The sequence below is a fragment of the Fragaria vesca genome, linkage group LG5 (genome assembly GCF_000184155.1).
Source record: "Fragaria vesca subsp. vesca linkage group LG5, FraVesHawaii_1.0, whole genome shotgun sequence".
Lineage (NCBI taxonomy): Eukaryota > Viridiplantae > Streptophyta > Magnoliopsida > Rosales > Rosaceae > Fragaria > Fragaria vesca.
In genome coordinates this window covers 15,307,644-15,328,388 of record NC_020495.1, presented here as the reverse complement: position 1 = coordinate 15,328,388, position 20,745 = coordinate 15,307,644, and the positions used below count along the sequence as shown (strand labels likewise).

General features: G+C 38.5%; 2 protein-coding genes and 1 pseudogene across 2 annotated transcripts in view; 1 reads left to right on the top strand and 2 right to left on the bottom strand.

Annotated features, from left to right (window-relative positions):
• Positions 1 to 8,276: 8,276 nt before the first annotated feature.
• LOC101297939 (defensin-like protein-like) lies at positions 8,277 to 8,675 on the bottom strand. Its single transcript, XM_004301415.1, has 2 exons — positions 8,552 to 8,675; positions 8,277 to 8,446 (listed from the first exon to the last, which is right to left on the bottom strand). The coding sequence occupies exons 1-2, from the start codon at positions 8,607 to 8,609 to the stop codon at positions 8,277 to 8,279; spliced, it is 228 nt and encodes a 75-aa protein (XP_004301463.1). The 5' UTR covers positions 8,610 to 8,675.
• A 1,853-nt stretch (positions 8,676 to 10,528) lies between these two features.
• On the top strand, positions 10,529 to 13,134 carry LOC101297647 (annotated as a pseudogene).
• Positions 13,135 to 14,301: 1,167 nt separating this feature from the next.
• Positions 14,302 to 20,745, bottom strand: part of LOC101297355 — a 10,859-nt gene continuing 4,415 nt past the window's right edge. Inside the window, exons 5-10 of the mRNA XM_004301414.1 lie at positions 19,508 to 19,575; positions 19,142 to 19,191; positions 17,704 to 17,773; positions 16,716 to 16,839; positions 15,035 to 15,151; positions 14,302 to 14,400 (exon numbers count right to left, since the gene is read on the bottom strand). Of these exons, the coding sequence (XP_004301462.1) occupies positions 14,302 to 14,400; positions 15,035 to 15,151; positions 16,716 to 16,839; positions 17,704 to 17,773; positions 19,142 to 19,191; positions 19,508 to 19,575 (528 nt within the window). The remainder of the gene's footprint in view (positions 14,401 to 15,034; positions 15,152 to 16,715; positions 16,840 to 17,703; positions 17,774 to 19,141; positions 19,192 to 19,507; positions 19,576 to 20,745) is intronic.

The following is a 20,745-nucleotide window of genomic DNA, read 5'->3' as shown; positions in this document are numbered from 1 at the left end:
TAATTCACCAAGATAATCCTTTCTTCCTTTCTATGCTTCACCAGTAGTGTCGGTAATCGGGGATTTCATGACAAACCCAATATGAGCATAAGAAAATTGCAAATGCTGGGATGATCAAAACTAACTGAAGTATGAAAAAGTTTAAAAAGGAATTAAAGGCCTAACATGTAAAGCTCTCCATCACCTTTACCACTAACATGTGTTCTTCTCGCTCTTTGTGAGTTGTGAGCAAACCAACTGAGACCCAAAACGAAATACAGAAAGAATGAAGAGATAGGAACGAAAGAAGTTCCAGGTCGGTGGACTTCTAGGATCCAAACACATGAAGATCATAGGCTGGGTGGAGCTATAGGTTTGAAACACGCCAAGATCATTCATGCAAAAGCAATGAAAAAAACAAAAAAAATACGCAGCCTAGATCGCAAATCAAAAGCAAGGAATCGAAAACAAACGCAGAAGTAAAAATCGGGAAATCAATTTGGAGATCAAGATAAAAAAGATTACCCAAAAGTTTTAAGTCTCCGACAAAGTAGATCGCAATCCAAATCGCTTGAGGAGGCAACCTAGATCGCTCTGATAGAGAAGGAAGCGGTCGAGAGGGAGAGGAAGGAAGGGCTAGCGTCGAATGATAAAGTCGTGAATAAAAGAGAAATAGGGACGAAAAGGTAAATCCATAGGGGGCTTATGAATAGTGAGGCGGTCTGTTCCTCTTTTACTATATAGGAAAATTTATACAAATCACATGTGTTCATTCCCATTATAGCAGTGTAGGATTGAAAAACTAACCAATCATAATAGCCTATATACTAACTCCGGGCTCTCGGGCTTTAAACATAACTGAAATTGAAAGACCGGGCCCGGACTGGCACTTACTAGGACCGGCAAAAAAGCAAACAAGGACTGTAAAAAGCCCGGCCCGGACCGGGTCACTTCGAGTCGGTTTTGCCGGTTTTTTTTTCTTTTTGGTCGGGCTTTATGCCCAACCCTAATTTAAATGGTGGAAGTCTTACAACTTAAACCATTCGAGAAACCAGTAGAGTCCAGCTTTAAATGAAGGAGTACGCACTTATGCTTTTGTTTCTACAAACGACATACAGTAAGGTCCAAAACAACGACTGAAGCCTTTGTACTACTGTTATTCTTTCCTCAATACCTGAACATATATATTTTCAAATGTTTGTAGTTTGTGCATATTTCCCCATAGCGCTCTTAATTTTTCTAAAAAAAATTGGTTCTTAGTTTTTTTACTATATTTCATGACTCATATTCGTATCTATCAAGTGTGCTTTATAATTATTATGATTATTCATGATGTAAATATGACTATTTGAGACCCCTGTCATATTTTTAGTGGGAGGGTGATTGTACCTAAGATCAACAAATACTCAGATGGGAACCCCCTGGATATACCGAGTCAACCGCATCATGTATGTGATAGAGGTTTTGGTGATCATATGTAGAGGCAAAATTGTTTTCATATCAGTATCATGAGTTTGGTTAAGCGTGGCTATTTCAAAATCATGGAATTCTTGACATTTATCGATGTTTGGTGGCTTACGGGTATCAATATGGCCAAGAATGGTTTCCGACAAACATGATTGTCAGAATAAAAGCTCATCACAGGTGAAGCAAAGATTCCTTGAACGAACACCTCTCACGCTGGCCTCATGAGGCCTAGTGCCGAAATGGAGCTGTGGTAGTCATCCGTTGTGTTCTATGCGGTGTGGTGGTAAATGTATATGGCTCGGATTTGGACTGTAGTATGGGTAGGAGTTAATAGAGTTGTGTATTTAAAATTTGAAGAGTAGTGGTGGGGCGTGTACCTTTCTTCGTAGCCGTATTAAGGTCTTTAATTTTGGCCTCATATCGGCGAGCTAGGCGCTGAGCATGTGACAAGATACGTGGAGCCAAGGCCATCCCATCGTACCAGATTTTTGGGCAGAGACCGCCTAAAAAGTGCGGAGGAGTTATTTGTCGCTCCAAACCGAACCTCGACAAGAATTTGGTGAAGTCTCTGATAACGTCCTCAAGAAATGTCCATGTTGCAAGAGAGCTTGGATTGAACATTGGAGTCGTCGTAGGAACCAAAATGATTGAGAAAGGCTTGCAGTAGAAATGTCAGGACCTACCCTAGATTTCCCCTTGAAATCAGGAATAAACCCTGCGGGACTCACCTCAAGGGAAATTCTACTAAAATTTTGGCAAACCTCCTTTGAAAATGAGTAACCCTACCTGAAAGAAAATCACCAAAACCCAAACACTTCTAAAACATTTTAATCCACATCTCCTGGAGCCACCCGCTCCCCTAAATAAACATCCACCACCTCAACAAAAGTAATAATTCAAAATAATTTCGTGAATTTAAGTTCTCATACAAACAAACCAAATGAATCTTCTCCAACACTCCTACCATGGAGTCATAAGCTCTTAACACACATCAACATAAATTCATTTAAGACATCCCATGGTTATTAGAGCAACTACTAGGAAACAAGAAAATACACAAGTAGGTTAAACAGGTAACCTACTAATGAAAATTGGAAGTGATGGAAAATATGACTCGCCTCCTACACTCGCCGAACCGAACTCTGCAGACTGGGCATTTAAAAACGAAAGGCCTAGGGGAGAAGCATTTAAAACGTTAGAGTGAGTGGACAAAAATAAATAATAATATACTGACTTAATGACAAAGCCTTGAAATCAAATTAATGCTTTTCCCATATTTTCCTTTGAGAAAATATTTATGCATGCCACTCTTGGAAATTTTCCCGAAACTATTTAGAGACAAAAGAATGAACCAATCCCATTGGTTCCCAATAAATCAATAAAAATGGGGAAGAGATTTCACCATAACGATGAGCCTCTCAGGCTATAATAGCGTCCCACGGTAAGCGCTCTACTCACATATGATGAGGACCGCTAAATAATGGCTAGCTAACAATAAATATATATATATATATATATATATACCGATCGGTTGCCTCCCAAGCTATAATAGCGTCCCACGCTAAGCGCTCTACTTACATATGATGAGGACCGCTGATAAGGCTATAATAGCGTCCTACGCTAAGCGCTCTACTCACATATGATGAGGACCGCTAAATAATGTTAGCTAGCAATAATCAATATAGTTCAACCCTTTTACAGTGAAGTAAAATAATAAAATAACAAGAATATCACTTCCCCCAAAAATAATATTAAAAATCCATTGAGCTTGGTGCAGTTCCCAACTGCACTTAGTAATATTACGTAATAAAATAAATCACTTGACATGTCCCACATGTCAACTAAAATGCTCAAGAGAGTTCCCGAAAAATAAATGGAACTCATTAATCCCAGAAAAATATTAAATCTCCAATATGCTCAAGACAGTATTAAATCTCCAATATGCCTTTGAAAATGAAATAAACTTTAGTGCATGCATGACATTCAAATCAAAAGTCCACTCACAGTGCTCGGCTATGCTTGCCGACGACCCGAGGCTGCCTCTAAATGATCCTCCTCATGTCTTAAACATTAAATAATATTAAGCCTCTAGACTAGGATAATATTTTAATAAAAATTTCCAAAATAAAAGGAAGCCTATAATTCATCTCCCTTGCCCAACTTCTCCACTTTTAAACTATTACGGCTCACATTTCACCACACTCACTGATAGCCATAAATTAACCTTTTTAAAGTTTAAATCCTGCTAAACCAACTGCCGGATTTCCATTCGAATAACCGCCTAAATCCTTAATCATTGATAAATCCCAAACCTTATCAAAACTCCTCCAAAAATTCCAAACTATACTTCATTAAACTCCTCTCATTATAACAAATCCGAAAACATGCAAAACAACCTTTAAGCGGCGGCTAGTAGCCGAACTCCGGCGATGTCCATTGTCTCTCAAATTTTAACAGAATAATCCTCTCATCAAGCATAACAACTTTCATAACTAGCACTTAGTCCAATTCTAAGGCTAACTAGGGTAATCGAACCAAAACATCCATAAATCCCTAGAACTTAAATTAAACATCTCTCCTTACCAAGATCAAATTAAGTCGATTCCTTTTGAGGGATCACTAACCTTGATGAGAGCTACAAGATTAGCTAAAAATCACGAGCTTTGGTGGCCGGAGGAGGGAACTTCGGTGAAGGGCTATCCGGCGTCTCCGCGGGTTTTCTCCTCTCTGACGGCGCTACCGGCTCAGACACTAGGCCAGGGAGAGAGAGAAGGTGGCGGGGCTCCGAACTGGGCTGGAGAGGCGGCCGGTTGATGGCCGGACGGCAGCAGAAGACGCTGGGAGCTTCTAGCGGCAGAAGGGTCGGGGAGAGCTTGGGAGAAAGAGAGAAGGAAGAGGGAGAGAGAGACAAAAAGAGAGAGTGAGGGGTGCTGGGCTGCTCCACACCTGGTCCAACACTTAACCCAACAAAATATACCCACTAAAATTTTACCCCTTTTTTACCAACTCAAAAACTTTACCATTTATTTGATAACCTTTTCACGCTAACTCCAATTTTAACACATAGCATGTCTACGAACTCGTATTAACGTCCCCTACGACTTTCATGAAGAAAGTTTTCCAAATTCCAAACGGAAGAAAAGTCAACTTTTGGAGTCTTAAATAGTAAATGGGTAACTTAAAACGGTAAAAGACCAAAATAATACCAAAGTAAATAACCGTAAAATAACTTAAGAACCGGGGCGTGACAAGAAACCTATCCCAAGATGGTGTCGAATTTCGCAGTTCGAAGCAGATCATCCAAATCGAAGCGTCCATGCTAAAATGTGAGGCACCAATCTCTATTGAAGCTGATGGGACGGTGGAAGAGAAAGGAGGAAAGTTGGTGGATGTAGAGGCAGAGGATCTTGGTCGGTGGGACATACATGAAACCATGGTATTCGTGAGGGCTTCGATTTGGCAATAACGTGATTTTGAAGGATTTCCTCACAGAGAGATGCAGTTCTTCAATTTATGACATAAGGAACTTAATTGTGAGTTGAAATTTTGTTCCTTAGGTGGTGAATGGAGGAGCGGAGGAAGAACCGATGTTGGAGTCATGCGGAGGGGATGGTGGTGATGGATCCACTGTTGCTGATGATAATGACACCAATGAATAGGGTTTTGGTTCTCTCATAGAACCATGGCTATAGAATTCTATATTAGATATATGCTGTTAATACATAGCCAAAACACTTGGCCATGCCGAGAATGCGACGTTATTACCCACTCGCTGGAGATCATTTCGGCCAAGGCACTTCCATCAAGACCTCCAAAGGTACCCAAAGAGTGGAAGCATAACAACAATACACATGCTAAACCCACTCTGCAATAATGGATAAACACCCCCGAAAGGAGGGAAACTGAGCAACGCTAGGAAATAGTCCCACATTAATAACTAATGGCAAAACCCCCAATACTAGCCTATAAAACAGGCGCGAATACCCAAAAAAGATAAGTTCACTATTCTTCTCATACCCCCGTACTATACAAGTAGCAATCCAAACGTTGACTTAAGCATCAGAGAGTCGAAGATTGGGCCACCCCAGTCCTGACTCCTGACGCGCTGTTACTTGTGTAGTTACAGGAACCAGAGCCAAGGAATTCGACCTCCCGTCCCGTGAACCCGGAAGAGGTAGAAACACATACACAACTAGCTAGAAAGGATGTAAGGCAGTCAAAAGGAAATGCAGAAGACTGATTAATTAATATTTCATAAATAACCATAACTGTGAGTAAAGAAGGGGGAGCGAAAAAACACACTCCTTTTCTTTTCGAAAGGAATGCGCCTCACATGGGTAACCTAATTTCTCGGGTGTCCTAAGCTCTCGTCCAGCTGTGCCGCAGAGTCGGTGTCGGCCATTGGCCAAGCCGGTGCACGAGGAGTGTGGTAGATGGGATATTATTTCTATGGCTAGGTCATTGGTATTGTGCAGATCTGGATTGGAGACTTTGCAGGTGGAGAGGTTGGAGGTCATCAAGGCAACTGGAGATTGGAGGTCAGGCTGTCGTTGGTTGTTCGACGAACAATCTCACCGGCGGTTTTTGATGAGGTTGGTTGAGTGAGTGCTAGGCATGGTGGCTGTGAGGAGGTGGTGGGAGGGATGGTTCGAATGGCTAGCCAGAATTGGTGGTACGCCCGACTGGCTCGCCGGTGGATCTGCAAGGTCGGGTCTTCTCTGGTTTCAGATCTGGATCTTGAAGAACGTGTCGGAGGAGAGACTGGAAATTGGTGGCTTGTCAAGATGCCATGCCGGCGGTATAGAATGGGGAAGTTCTCTCTAGATCTAGCCTTGGATCTTGAAGTAGAGATCGACACTAATGACCGGATGGCAACGACGTGACAAAGTGGTTGGCACGGTGGTTTAGATATTCTGGTTTAGGCCCGGAGATGTTTTTGATCTCGATGGTGCGTCGTAGGAGGTGGTGGTGCGACGTTTCTGGTGCTGCAAAAGGAGAGGACTGGGAGGGCCACGGCGTCATGGGCCGGGTCTCACCTATTATCGGCCATACTGTTCTGGGCTATCCTTGCCCATGTTTATTGGCCTCATAATTATTGGGTCTGAGCCTGGGCTTAGGCTTTGGCCTGGGTTTGGGTTTTAGCCCCTCAAGAGGTACTTATATTAATTTATATTTTTATCGTTGTTTCAATTTATTCTGGGCATATGGTTATGAGCCCATATCACCCTTATGGTGCATTTTCATTTTGTGGATATTACTGGCTTGGTCCAGATCGGTAGAACTCGGTTCCTTACACTGTTGTCATACAATCCTAATTTTTCCTAGATTATTGATTACCTAACACCAAAATAACCCATCGACTATCATCGATAACCTACATGTGAGCTTATGTGACTGCACGCTTAAAGTACGATGTTGCACTTATCTATTGGATTATTGGTGCTCACGTGTGGGTATATCACCCCCCATTTTCTTAAGTTCTAGTTCTAGTTTTTGGTTCTTTTTCTCGGTCCTCCTTCGTCAGCCACAACTACTTCATGGTTTAGGTTTTGATGGTGTCTTGTATGATATTGTTTTGAGGGAGCTCTTCCTCTTGGTAGTGGGTCTTCATATGATTTGTGTACTGGGATTCGATTGATAACAGTTACTCGGGCATCAATGCTCCGATTTAGTGTTCCTCACTATTTCGCGGCAACGGGCGGCGATGGCGACGACAATGCTAGCTAATGTGGGTGGTGGGTATGGTAGATTGATTGATATTGTTGCATTTATGTTTTTAGTTGTTGATCCTCCGGTCTCTAGCTAGAATAACTAGTTGTTGGTCTCATTTCATTCTTTCTAGCTAGTTTGATCGAGTCAGAAACTTATGTTCTTTGTATTTCGTAGTTTCTCAGCCTTGCGTTTGTAAGTCTTGTAATTGGGCTTGTCTCTTGATTAATGAATTATTGATTTCTCTAAAAAAAAATATAAAAAAAAAAAACTGTGAGAAATGAATTACAATAAGGAGACTCATATTAGCTACCGTTACTATTGAGCTGTATACAAAAGTAATTGGGCCAATAGATGTTGGTCATGGAGCCTATCTTGATAGAGTAAGAGGGGTTGAGTTGCAACAAGCTTTGGTTTGTAATTCAGTTTGGAATTTAATTACTATATAAAAAAAAATACTGAACAATTTAAGTTCAGCATGCCATTGGTCCTCTTTACAAATGTAGCGTAGAAAAACAAAAAACAAAAATCTCCTCAATTCCCACTAGAAAATCATCTAAGAGCAACTCTAACAGCTTTCTTATATTTTTGGGTTTTTCAATTTTAAGGAAAATTTTGGTTGTTTTGCTCCAACATATTTCCTAAAATTTTCTCTAAAATAGAAAATGTATGAAATATGAAGTGAGAAAAAACCAAATTTCTTTATATTTGCAGTAAACTCTATAATTTTATAAAATGATTTGGAGAATGTGAAATCTCTAAAATAGAAAATGTTGGATTTGTAGAAGAAAAATATTACTTTAAACGTTTATTTTTACTTCCCTACAATATAAAAATTATAAAAGAAACTGTTGGAGATGCTAATTTATTGTATTTCAGTATGAGAATGTTTAATAGATTGCATCACATATATTGCACAACAGAGTAACGTACATAACCTAGCATAACAACAAATTTCCTCTTGCTGAATTTTTTTATTCCCAAATTAGCTGCAATGCTTAAAAAGGTAGGCTAGATAGATATATAAATATTCAGAACTTGAATCGAAATAGTAGCAAATTGAACTAGATGCATGCAGGTGCAAATTAATTGCAACGATGATGGGATGGATCCATGCATGTTCAACATCTTCGAGTGCAAAAGCATCGGCGCCGGAAGCCGCGGCATCTGCCACCGGAGAAACCCTCGTGCCTGCAGACGAGAGCACAGTTATGGGCGCGAATGCATGTCCCATGGAAACCATGACTCTGCGACTCGCAAACCCTAGCCTCACTTGGCACTATCATATCTTCTGCATATTCAACAACATCAAACATTAATCAGATTTCATAGTACTAGCTGTTAATAGATAGCAGAGCTATCGAGCTGGGAGTGGTGATTAAGGAGTGAGACTTACGTGAAGCGAGAACAATGAAGAGCAAGAAGAAAACAACCAGACATTTCCTCCCCATCATCGATGCTTAAGAAGGCCGTGAAGTTAATAAAGAGCTAGAAAGAAAGAAGATGACTGAGATGATGAGGGTTCAGAGAGCAGAAGAGTGCAACTTAAATAGAAGAATCAGAGAGGTGAAGGAGATGAAATGGACGACACGTACTGCTCTCGATGTACGTACGTGTCAAAGACTCGAAGAGAGATGATGATTCAGAGACCAGTAGATTCATACACAGAGCACAAAGCATCTCTATTCACATGCTCCATAGTAGTGCCACATATTGATGCATATGCATGCTTTGTCGATATGTATATGAAGCTCAGAGATTAGCAGAGAAAGAGAGAAAAAAGCTGATGAGGCTTTGCAAGAAAACAGTGTGCTTTAATTTGGTTATTCCAGGATCCGATCCGATCCGAACTTACTTAAACGGATCGGATCCACAAAAAGCTGTATTTTTAATAATCAAGATCCGATAAGATCCGATCCAAACGGCCTTATTCGGATCGGATCGACTTGAACCGAACCAAATATGCAGCCCTAGGGTGCATGGCTGGTTGAGGGAAGGTAGGTGTTTGTGGTGTTGCTAACTTGCTATCAGAGGCGGACGGTATGGGAGGAGGACGTCATTGCTTCTGCGAAGTGTTCTACAAGCTGGGTGTGGCTTTGGCTCTAGGTATTTTCTGGTTTTATATATAGTTTTATAGTTATTTTTTTCTACTTTTTTTTCTTTTTCTTTTTACCAGGTTATGAGTTTATAAATATCAGATGCTGCTCTTCTCTCTCTTCTAGGAATTTCCAATATGTTGTTTAATTTGGAGGTTGCTTCGTTTGATAATTTACCCTGAAAATTAATAATAATTATATATATAAATATTTAATCACATTTAGAATTCAAACATTATACATATCACATTGTACTCATCAACTCAAACTCAAACTCAAACTTATATATATGGATAATTATCCAATTCCTAGTAGTTGTTTTTTTTTTTTCCTTTCTTTTCTCATACAAACTCCTAATAGTTGTTAGCTAAAGTTGTAACTCAAACCTCATCAGAATAGAATTGTTGTATGAGCTTTATGCGAAGATTGCTAATGTAGTGTGTGTCTTTAACCTAGCTGTATTCACTCGCTGGTTTCAAGCAATGCGCGATCAGTCCTCCAACGGCTTCTCTTTTCTCTTATTTTCACGCAAGCTTCTATTCACCTTTCTCTTATATAAGATTATTATGATCCCAGTACCTGATTTCTGTTATAATATCCAGACCAAAATAAATAAAATAGTAATGAAAGGTTTCATGAGTTACATAAGTTACATGAGTTACACAAACGTTACATGAGTTACACAAACGTTACATGAGTTACACAAAGAACATGGATGGTTTTGGAGTTATAGTCAAGACATGAGTTACAGGAAGATTCATGAAGTACCATTTATTGGGAGAGCACTAATGAGAGGTCTAGATGATTCCTCCTTACCTATAAAAGGAGAGTCATTTGCTCATTCCAAGCATCTCATCCATCTCAAACATCCATCTTCCAAGTAGAGAAGAGTGTCCACTCCAAGTTGAGAGTGTAGAGTAGTTGGTAGCAAAACAAGTGTGAGAGAGGGTTTCCTTCAAGTAGTGTTCTTGAAGTTGTGTATCTCGTGTACCCATTATTTCATAGTGGAAGTTCTTGTTATTGCTGCCTCGTGGACGTAAGCACATTTCCGAACCACGTTATATCTGGTGTTCCCTTTCCTCTATCTTTTACATCTTTGCATATTTATCCTTTGTGTGGTTTGAGTTGTTACTTCCATTATATTATTTTTCCCAACAATTTCTCAGTCTCCAAATTTCTCTTGCTAGCTTTATTTCTGTATCTCTAAATTAGTTGCTCTGCTGCTTCTAGATATGTAGCGCAAATTTGTAAAAGTGCTATATATTTCAGTGAACGCAATGGCAATTGGTTATGGTAATAGCTATCTGCCATGTTTGGCCATGGTGTCTGTGCAAGCGTTCTATACAGGAATGAACATTATTTGTAAACTTGCTTTGGAGTCTAAAATGAGCCCTCTTGTTCTTGTTGCTTATCGTCAAACTTTCGCCACCTTAGCCTTGGCTCCTTTTGCTTATTGGATGGAATGGTAAACTGCTTTTCTCTGTGAAATTTATACACTTGGTAATATAATGTTTCTTTTTGTAATGGAATTGGGCTTTTTTTTTTTTTTTTTTTTCTGTGAAATCTAAAGAACATGGTAATAAAATGTTTGGTTGTTTGTTTCTATTCCTGATAGGGACACAAGACCCCAGATCACAATGCCTATATTCTTTTCCAGATTTTCCTATGTTCCTTAAGCGGGTAAGTACTCAGATATATATACACTAGCCTTCCTGTATGCGTGAGTATAGTGTGTGTTGGATTTAGTATTTTAATTATAAAACTGGATATTTGATGATCTATGATCCGTCAAATTAGATTTTGGGTTCTTTGGGGGATTATTTCGTTTTTTTTCTTTGTTTTTCTTGTAAAGAAAAACATCTTTTTCTATTAATGAAGTAGAACATCTTTTTATGAAGTAGAACATCTTTTTCCTTCTTTATTCATAGTACAAAATGTCATTTCTATTAATATGTAGGAACTCAATTAGTATCATAGTGCATCTACGATGAGTTACAACATACTGATTTAGTGATTTAGATCAGGAAAAAAAAAAAAAAAACAGTTTTAACCATAACCGTACCAATGAGATGTACAGAAAATCGATGTGAAGCAATTGAGGGATAAAAATGACATGTTCATTCCAGAGGTCAATCATGAGGATTACATTTAACTACCAAAAGCATTACAGAACCAATATAGTTGCGCACGAACATGAAAAAGAGAACTAAATGAAGGGTAGACTGAAACATAGTTTGATTAGTTTCATCAATACATTTCAGAAGCTCTGTTTCCAGCTCAAATAGCTTTGGCTTCTTCTGTTTAGCTTTCAACTCAAAACTCTTCGGCTCATTATTCATACCTCACACCCCTACAAGTCCAAGCCTTCATTTCAAAACCTGCTCCTGATCATGACATTAGAACACATATAAGAACGCAGGGATAATTTTAGCTCTATTTTCGAACAACCAGAAGTATCACTTAATCCGCTGGTCTATTGATTCTCTTTTTAAAACTATTGGTTTTTCAAGTCAGCAAGTATATATGTATATATGTATTTTTAAGCTAATTATGTGGTATTAACTTGTGACTGGATTCCTAAACATGCAGAGCAACTGCGAACCATATTTTCTATTTTGTTGGATTGAACGAAACCTCTCCAATCATTGTTTCTGCAGTGGGAAATACACTCCCAGCACTGACATTTATCCTTGCAGTCCTTTTCAGGTTTCTACTGCTTTACCATATATATGTATTACCCATTCTGTTTTTACTTCTAGTTTTTATCTTTCTAAGATTGAAATTGAGTCATTGTTAAATTAATTTTCAGACAAGAATCAGCAACAATGAAGAACAAGGCAGGGCTAGCGAAGGTGACGGGAACAGTAGTGTGTATAAGTGGAGCAATGATACTGGCATTTTACCATGGGACAATTATTGAGATAGGTGAATCCAAAATTCACTGGAGCTATGCTCAGAAATTGAGAGAGTCAAGTGCTGCTGGCAACAATGCCAACTCCTTTGTTGGCCCCATTTTAATCGTCATCAGCGCTTTAGGTTGGGCAATTTGGTTCAACATCCAAACAAGTACAAATGCAACCCATAAGTTTTCTTGTGTAGAAAACTTAGTTAGAACTTAGAACTTGATTAATCGATATCTGTTTATATTTCCAGGCCAAAGTGAGTGTTATGTTTCCGGCTCCTTACACAAGCACTGCATTGATGTGTTTCATGGCCAGTTTGGAGTGTGGGCTCATTGCTGTATGTGTAGAGCATAATAGACATGCATGGGCATTGACTAACCCCATGAGGCTGACCGCAAGCCTTTATACAGTATGTACTTATTCGAGAGCCTATTCCGCGCACCCGTCATCTCCACCGTCTAATTTTTTTTTTTTTTTTTCGCGGGTTCAAAATCAACGGTGGATACACCCGGGTGCGCTGTATAATTTTCAGTACTTATTCATGAATGATCTTAGCAAGTAACTTGAACTAAATATGTACTAAAATCCATTTCATTCATTTCAGGGGATTATGGGTTCTGCAGTAGCATTTTTCCTCACTTTATGGTGTATTCAGAGGAAAGGACCTCCATATGTGTCAGTCTTCAACCCTCTGCTGCTCATTTTTGTGGCTGTTTCGAGTTGGGCTCTGCTTCATGAGAAAATGTACCTGGGAACGTAAGTGTATAAGGTCTCTATTTGAATTCGTGCTACTTCGATTAGTTTACTTGTGATTCAAGGTACTAACCAATTTGTTGTCTGAATAAAATTGCTGATTCAGTGCGATAGGGTCAATCTTAATCGTGGTCGGGCTCTATACTGTTCTTTGGGGGAAGAGAAAGGAGAAGGCGAAGCTTGAAACCAACCCAAATGCTAACTTGGAGCTGCAGCTGCCCAAATAGTTTCAAAAGCATTTCGTGTGTCATTTTCATCTCATGTTAAGTTAGTTTTGTGTCATCCTCGCTTCTCTGATCCAAATTCGGTGCGTAATGTGATGTTTAATATTATAGTGGTTCCTATGTTGTCATATGTGTGTTTCCCATTTGCGAGTGTGGCAATATTTCACCTTAGATTAGAAGCATAACAGATTGTGTCATGTTTGTACTCTTGATTTATGTTCAAAGCAAACCTCAAGCCTAATAGGATGTAGCCTTTATTTTTTTTCCTGAATCCTTTTTCCTAAACTTATTACATAGTCCTCATGCATTTGAAGAAATTCATAACTAAAAAAAAAAAAAAACCTACAATCCAAGAAAGTGCTTGGGCATCTCAAGTTCTACTTCGACAAATCGCATCACATCTCAGTATGTATCATAGGTCAAATTAGAACACAAAAATAGAGAACAATGCTCTATACAACAAATATCATAGGTGGCCATTCCAGCCAAGAGCTAAACACTTCATCAAGAGGTCCCTGGTATGGGAAAATTCTGCTGTACATTAATGCATGGCATACAAACTTATATACAGAGAGAAAATGAAGCACATAGTATATACACGAAGCACATAGCAAATAACTGTCATGAAGTACTACTGCCACCTTCATGCACATTTGATTTGTCTAAAACTCAATATATGAGCAAAGAGAGAAAATGATCCAGATTCATGCCATTGGGGAAGTATGATTACCATTCAGAGTGGACAGAGGTCGCACTATAGAGGAGAACATAACCAATATAGTGCCACTTCACTGTTTTCCTTCAAATACTAGGAACTCTAGTGGCTGTGAGGTTTTACACACATTTTTCCCAAATTTAAAGATTCTTTGTTCCAATTCTGTTTGGAGTAAACTTCAAGCCCTGTTAAGAGAACTTTTACATGTGCTTCATTGTCATCAATTCATAATAGGGAAAAGGAAACACAGAAAATATGAAGCAGATTGCGTATACCACCAAGTAATTTTGTTACAGCATATGTACATGTCATACAGTTTTCAAATTTACAGAGGAACTGAATATTTAAGGATGTCAAATTACTAAATAATTTGTTACGGCATGTACTCATATAGTGAAATTACCTCCAGCCATTTGGATTTTTGAGCGTTGCAGCAGTTGCAACTGATTTATATCCTATACAGCGGCTACTGAATATGTCTGGAACAAGTAAGACAGGATCTTCTTGTAGTCACCAACATGAGTACCAGTGTTGGGATCAATCAAGTAGGGAACCTATAAGAAGACAGTTTTCTAAGTCATCCCTACAGTTTCTCAGTACCAGATGATCATAAAAAGGAAGAGCCAAAACAAAGGTAAGAAGTTATTGATGAAAGACAAAGGGAACAAACTGGATAGAATCTTAAGTACAACGTTCTACTGATACATTCTTAGTAGACTAGACCATTGCAATGGCAGACCAGCTCTCCACAATCTACCACTGCAAGGTGCGAGTATGCCTCCCTTGAGGTGGTCTTCCACTAATGTATCAGTACAAGATGGTACTGACAGAGACCCATAGAATAGACGGGAGGATGCTGAAAACTTATAATACTTGAATTTTATTTCATTACTATTTGAAGTCTAAGCAAGGCCTATAACCAAAACCAGCATCTTATTTATTTCTTTTTTGGGTTTCTTTTTTGAGTTTTTCACTTGCTAATCAGTTGAGAGTTGAGAAATACATGAAAACTATATTCATTAATGACAAACAACTGTGATCAAACCTCAAGACCATAGGAAACACGTTATAACTAAACGGGGGGAGACAGTAGCAGACACACATCAAATATGATTATGCGGAATAAATTTCAATCAAATTCAACAACACGAGAAACTTGCGGAACCAACATACTGATGTAACCCTAACCTCTTTGGACCCTGATGCATCAACAAGCAGCTTAGACCGCAGGGACCCTTGTCCTACATTCTGTAGGATGTACGGAAGCTCCAACTCACAAAGTGCCTCACGCACAATTCGTGCATACTGCCAAAAGTTAGATGTAAGGAATGGAAAGGATGAGAAATATGCAATAGATAACATAATGCCATAAAGCTACTGCAGGATTTCTATACGATGTGATTGAAGCACAAGAAACAGAGTATTATGCAATGATGATCCTAGGGTTTTGCCTCATCTGTCAATGAATGTCATGGAAACTGGGATGACTACATATGCACATAGGAATAATTAGCTCTTTGGTTAATCACGAATCATTTCTGGAGGCCATGTCACAAGTTCAGAAGTTCAGGCAGAATATGGAGGACCTAGTTCCTCTCCTTCCTCTATTATTCTTTTCTGTCCGCTTCAGCTGTTATAATCTTCTTCTTCTTTTCCCATATCTTCACATACTATAATCAACAGGTAATTCTTATTTTTTTCCCTCAATTGGTTTGGCACATATTAACTTTAACAGCTTAGATTTTCGATATCATGCACTAAATAGGGATTCCCATCACATGCATGTTGAAACTGGAAACTTATTTCCTCTCTTATCTGTGAATCTATCAGTGGATGTTAGTAATCTAAGCAGTTTTTCCGAAACACCATATTTTTTAATCAAGGATAAAGCCTAAATCTTTCTGTCAACCGCCATCCAACGAATACCCATTTCAACCCCGAATCTACTTCAAGTCCACAAAAGTTTGTGTTCATCCACATTCCTTAAAAAAAATATATATATAGACATTCCCCTATAACATAATACCATGAAGCAATTTTACTCAGACAAATGCACCCAAAGTGTGAGTTCATCCCTCAGTGAAGGTTCCAATCCCAATCTCTTTTTTTTCAACCCCAGAACACACTTATCTTTTTCTTTCACCTTCCTAGAGACAAATACATATTGATCACAACAAAACGTTTTGGTTGTATCACTTGTATGCTCCTAGATGCATTTGAAAGCTACTACATTTCCCTGCCTCAGAATCAACCTTAGTAGAAGTATCAAACAAAGTTATCCAAACATACATCAAGATTGTGTGGTTGTCCTCAATACAGTTTTCAGCTTCATTAAGAAGTCCTGACCAACATAAAATTTCCACAAAACAATCATATTTCTTTGGGCTTCAACTTCTCAACAGCAGGATTTGGTTACATGAAGCATTCAGGAGAGACTAAATATGTTACATAAATCTGCACTTCACGTTTTCATCTCATAAAACAACTGTAATGCTCTATCCCCATGATGATAAAAGTGGAAGCTTGCATTTGGACCCTTAAGTTTCATCTAGTCATGTTCAGAAAACCTTCACCATCCTCTAACTCTAGACACTTGGAACACATTTATAAGCCCAATCTTGGAGAAAGGAAATCATAACCAAATCTTTTTAACAAGTAAAAGTTTTTGTTTTCATATAACTTTAAACAGCTTCTTCCTCATGTACTTCATGCCACTGCAACTGATTCTTAAATAAACCCGAAAATGATTTGGAGAAAGGAGAGGAATTCAACTTTAAGAGATTAAATCATGATTTCTTGTGACTACAGAGAATGATTGACTACTTACAGAACAACTGCATAAATCACATGTAGAGATCATTTATCTCACCGGATTATTTTCGTATGAGTAAAGCTCCAGCTTTTCAGGTGGTGGCTCTAAGCTCACCCTTTCCCACAATGTCATTCCTCTACCTGCTCGAAGTATTGTAGGAATCCACCCTGTCAGCAATGTACTGCAAGCGGAATATTTAATGAGAGAGAGAGAGAGAGATTAATTGCAATCTCAAAAATATAAAAATAAGAAATATAAAAAAATGTAAAGATTTACTTGATCTGACTCTCCATTTATATCAGTTTTAAGTAGTCTTTTGGGGAGATGGTTCAGTAGCTACGTAATGTTTAGTTAGAAATTTCCCTCTAGTAAGCTAAGACTAATATCACTGGCTAAATTATTAACTTTAGACCTTTTGGTTCTAAAGAGAAGTGTGTGGTAGTTTAAAAGTCTGACAGTTCAAAATACAGAATTATAGTCATTTTTAGAGATAATCTTAAGTTCTATAAAGAGTATGAAATTCTTAAGATAAAACAAGTCTTTTAACTTATGCAATGGTCTGTTGTTGTTTATTAGTCTGTGCAAGGGTGATGCATTACTCAAAGTGAATAAATAAGGTTATCTCTGCTAACCAAAATCAGATTTGAATGAATGGAAACAAGTAGTATGCTTGGTTCCTTGATATATCCTTACTCTCATCAAGTCATTTCCCTTCTCCTTTTTGTTTCCCATAAATTACAGCAATTTAAAATTTCCCCTAAATCCTCCGGTTACCAAAATTCTATCACCTGAAGCTCACCATAACATTATCTCCTTTTTGCATTATTCTATATCATGAGAAGGAATTTCAAATTCACTGAGGAGTGCAATACCCATGTAAACTTCTAATGTCATTGTACTTGGTTGAAATATCTTCGTCAAAGCAATACATATGCAAACCGATTTCATCAGAGTTATTTATGTAATACCAGACTAGCATTAGTTGTGATATACTCGTGTAGAAATTGAGATTCTTGTCCTATGAGAAGAAATTGAGGTTCAATACCTTTCCAAAAGCCCCGGTGAAGGTTTTCTGCCTTTCCCATATTGCTGAAAAAGGTATCTCACGATTTCACCTATCATCAAAAGTAGAGACAAAGCATATAATATAGCTTCAGTAAAATAATTTCAAATGACAAAGATAAAACCTATTTAACAGGTCTTTTACACAGTTTTTTAAGTCTATATAGACTAGATTCAAATAAGGTGCAGAAAATACTTCGAAACTACAACATGTTGTTATATTCATTTAGATTTAGAATTGGTTGTTGTAAATTTGGAACCTGAGTTGCTCCAGTTTCAGAACTTTAGTTTAATTATTTTGTTGTAGAGGAGTCATCAGCAATTATTCTGACAGGGAAAATTTAGATGAGTAAATTTACTCTCTTACACCTATTGTTTTATACATACTTACATAGTAGAATAGCACCTTCAGCCTATGATTTTTTCATCCTTAGTTCTGGAGAACTTCAAATACTTAAGTCAGATACATGAGTTTTTGTACCCTTCAGGTTGCATTACTATAATTGGAGCCAATAGCTTTCTAGAGTATAATGTAAATTCATTATGAGTCGACAATCCTGGATGAAGATGCCTCTCTTGAATATCCATTGGCAAGATAATATTAGCAGGATGGTCTGCCAAATAAGAGTAGAAGTGTAGAACAGATGTACATGTCCTCTGGTGCTTCTCATGGAGTACGTGACCAGCTTCACCATTTATCTCTTAATAGAAAAGAAAAAAAATATTGAAAAAAGAAGAGTACAAGAAAGAGATCATGGACCAGTAGTCCAGAAGGTAGGAACCGAAACGCAAAGCCTTACTCTAAGCCCTTGAGAAAAAGGGAAAAAAAGAAAAAAGAAAAAAAACAGAGATAGACGATTGTGGACAGGACAACCCACTCCCCTACAAAAGCTTTGCATCCTAGATTACAGCAGCCTTCCTGTATAACATACTGGAAGAAAGACTATTCTTTTAAAGCCACTGAAACAGAGGCCCGAAGCACTGCCTGATATTTTACTCTCTCCCATAGCTCCCCCCACTCCTATTCCAAAGTAGGTCTTTGCCATATGGCAGCCAGACATAAGATTTTACAAGGTCTAACTAAAGAAATGATGAATTAAATTACTATGTGATTTACCCAAGATATATACACAGGGATAACACTCTTTATGTACAATAATCTGTTACAAACTGAATAAAAATACATCATGACCAGGAAAAAGTGAGAACAGATAGTCTTCTTATTTATTATATATAATTTTTGAATTGATGGCATGGCATTATATTAAACCTCAAAACCAGGTTTAACACACATTTTCAGCAAAACTAGAAACCAAGAGGATAGGTAATCTTACGTTCATATCACATATAGATATTTAGAGAGGGAGGCAGGGAGAGAGAGAGAGAGGCAAAACTGTGAAAATGAAGTTTCCATAACTTACCGCTTTCATACATTGATATGCCGGTATTCGGATCAATAAGAAAAGGAAATCTGCATAAATGAAAATTAAAACAATAAATGCAAGAAGCCACAACAAAGGCTGGTATTGGATAAGGTAATTGCCTTTTCTGGCAAGAAAGGCATGATAAGTTGTTCAGGTAAAGGATCCATCAATGCAGCTAAATGACATGTGACAATCTATCATCATCAGTATCAATTCCTCGTTCCAATTTGATGTGTATGATGATCTAACCTGACCCAATTGAGTTCCATTTAAATAATTCAAAAATAAACCCAGTGCATCTTATCAGAAAACAAAGAAAGAATTTCTTTACTTAGGTGACATAAAGAAAATGGAATTACATACTGCTCTTTTCCACCAGATCTGTTAACCAATTCTCTGTGTCTTATCGAACCTTTTGGACAAGGATACACCTGCAAATGTGCACCACTAAGCTAATATTTGAAGAGCTAAAGGAAATTAAGTAACAAAATGAGAAAAATGAGACACAAAATGAAAACCAGGCAAAAACGAGTAATTTACTTTTGAATTGGGTCATTGTTTATGTAAAGCATTAGGTTCAGTTATAATAAGATGCTCAGTACAATCAAATATATCTGCACTGCACTTATTCTGTCTGCGCACCATGTGTTTCTTAAGACATGGAAGTCGACTGCATGCATTAAATTCTTTAAAAGATCCACAAGTTACACAGAATGTGAACTCTCGAAGAAGAGGCCCATATACCCAGCTAAGTCCAAATTGACAGTCAACTTGCTTTTTCAATGATCATGTCTTTGTGCACTGCAAAGTGGCTAATTTCTTATGGAAGAAGTTATTTAGGGAGGCAAGAGTGAACTGGACAGCTCAATTAGGGAGGAGCGACTTACTAAAACAAAATACTTCAGCTTTTGGCAAAGGGAAGAAGGCCAGAATCCTTTGCGGTTTTGGGGTGCTAGCTGTACTTTGGGTGGTGTGGATGGAAAGAAAAGATTATTTGAAACCTATGCTGTGGAGAGGGAAGACCTGTGGGAGAGAGTTAAGATTTGAGCATGGATATGGGCTTCTACTTCTAAGGCTTTTAGGGATTATACTTTTTCTTCCATTATTCTTAACTGTGTAATATAAGCCCCAAAGCCCTAAGCTTTGAGTTAGCATTATCAGATGGGCTGTCCCTAGCTGCCCTCTTTAGCTATCTAAAGCCGTCTCCTTGTCTGCCTCCTTGTAAATTGCCTTTTGTTTAAATAAACAGCTGTGTTTCTTTATATATATATACGACGGCGTTCTAAAGAGGACGTCCGCACAGCCCTTAAAGTGCGGATGTCCCTCCGTTTGCCACCGTACGGCTCCGACGATGGCACGCCTCCACCCCAGCAGCCTCCAGTAGCGTCCCCGGTCACTTTCCCTTCCCGGCGAGTCCGTTATTTTCCAGTTTTCTCACGAGATCACCCAAAACTTCAAACAAAATCGATCACGTCAGAAAACTGGAATTCGGCGGACTCGCCGGGGAGAGAAAGTGATCGGGGACGCTGCTGGAGGCCACTGGGGTGGAGGCGCCACGTCATCGGAGCCGTACGGTGGCAAACGGAGGGACGTCCGCACTT

Coding starts and splice junctions, on each gene's coding strand:
- LOC101297939 (XM_004301415.1), bottom strand. CDS start 8,609: ATGATGGGGAGGAAATGTCTGGTTGTTTTCTTCTTGCTCTTCATTGTT. Junction 8,447..8,551: donor CTTCATTGTTCTCGCTTCAC/GTAAGTCTCACT, acceptor TTGAATATGCAG/AAGATATGATAGTGCCAAGT.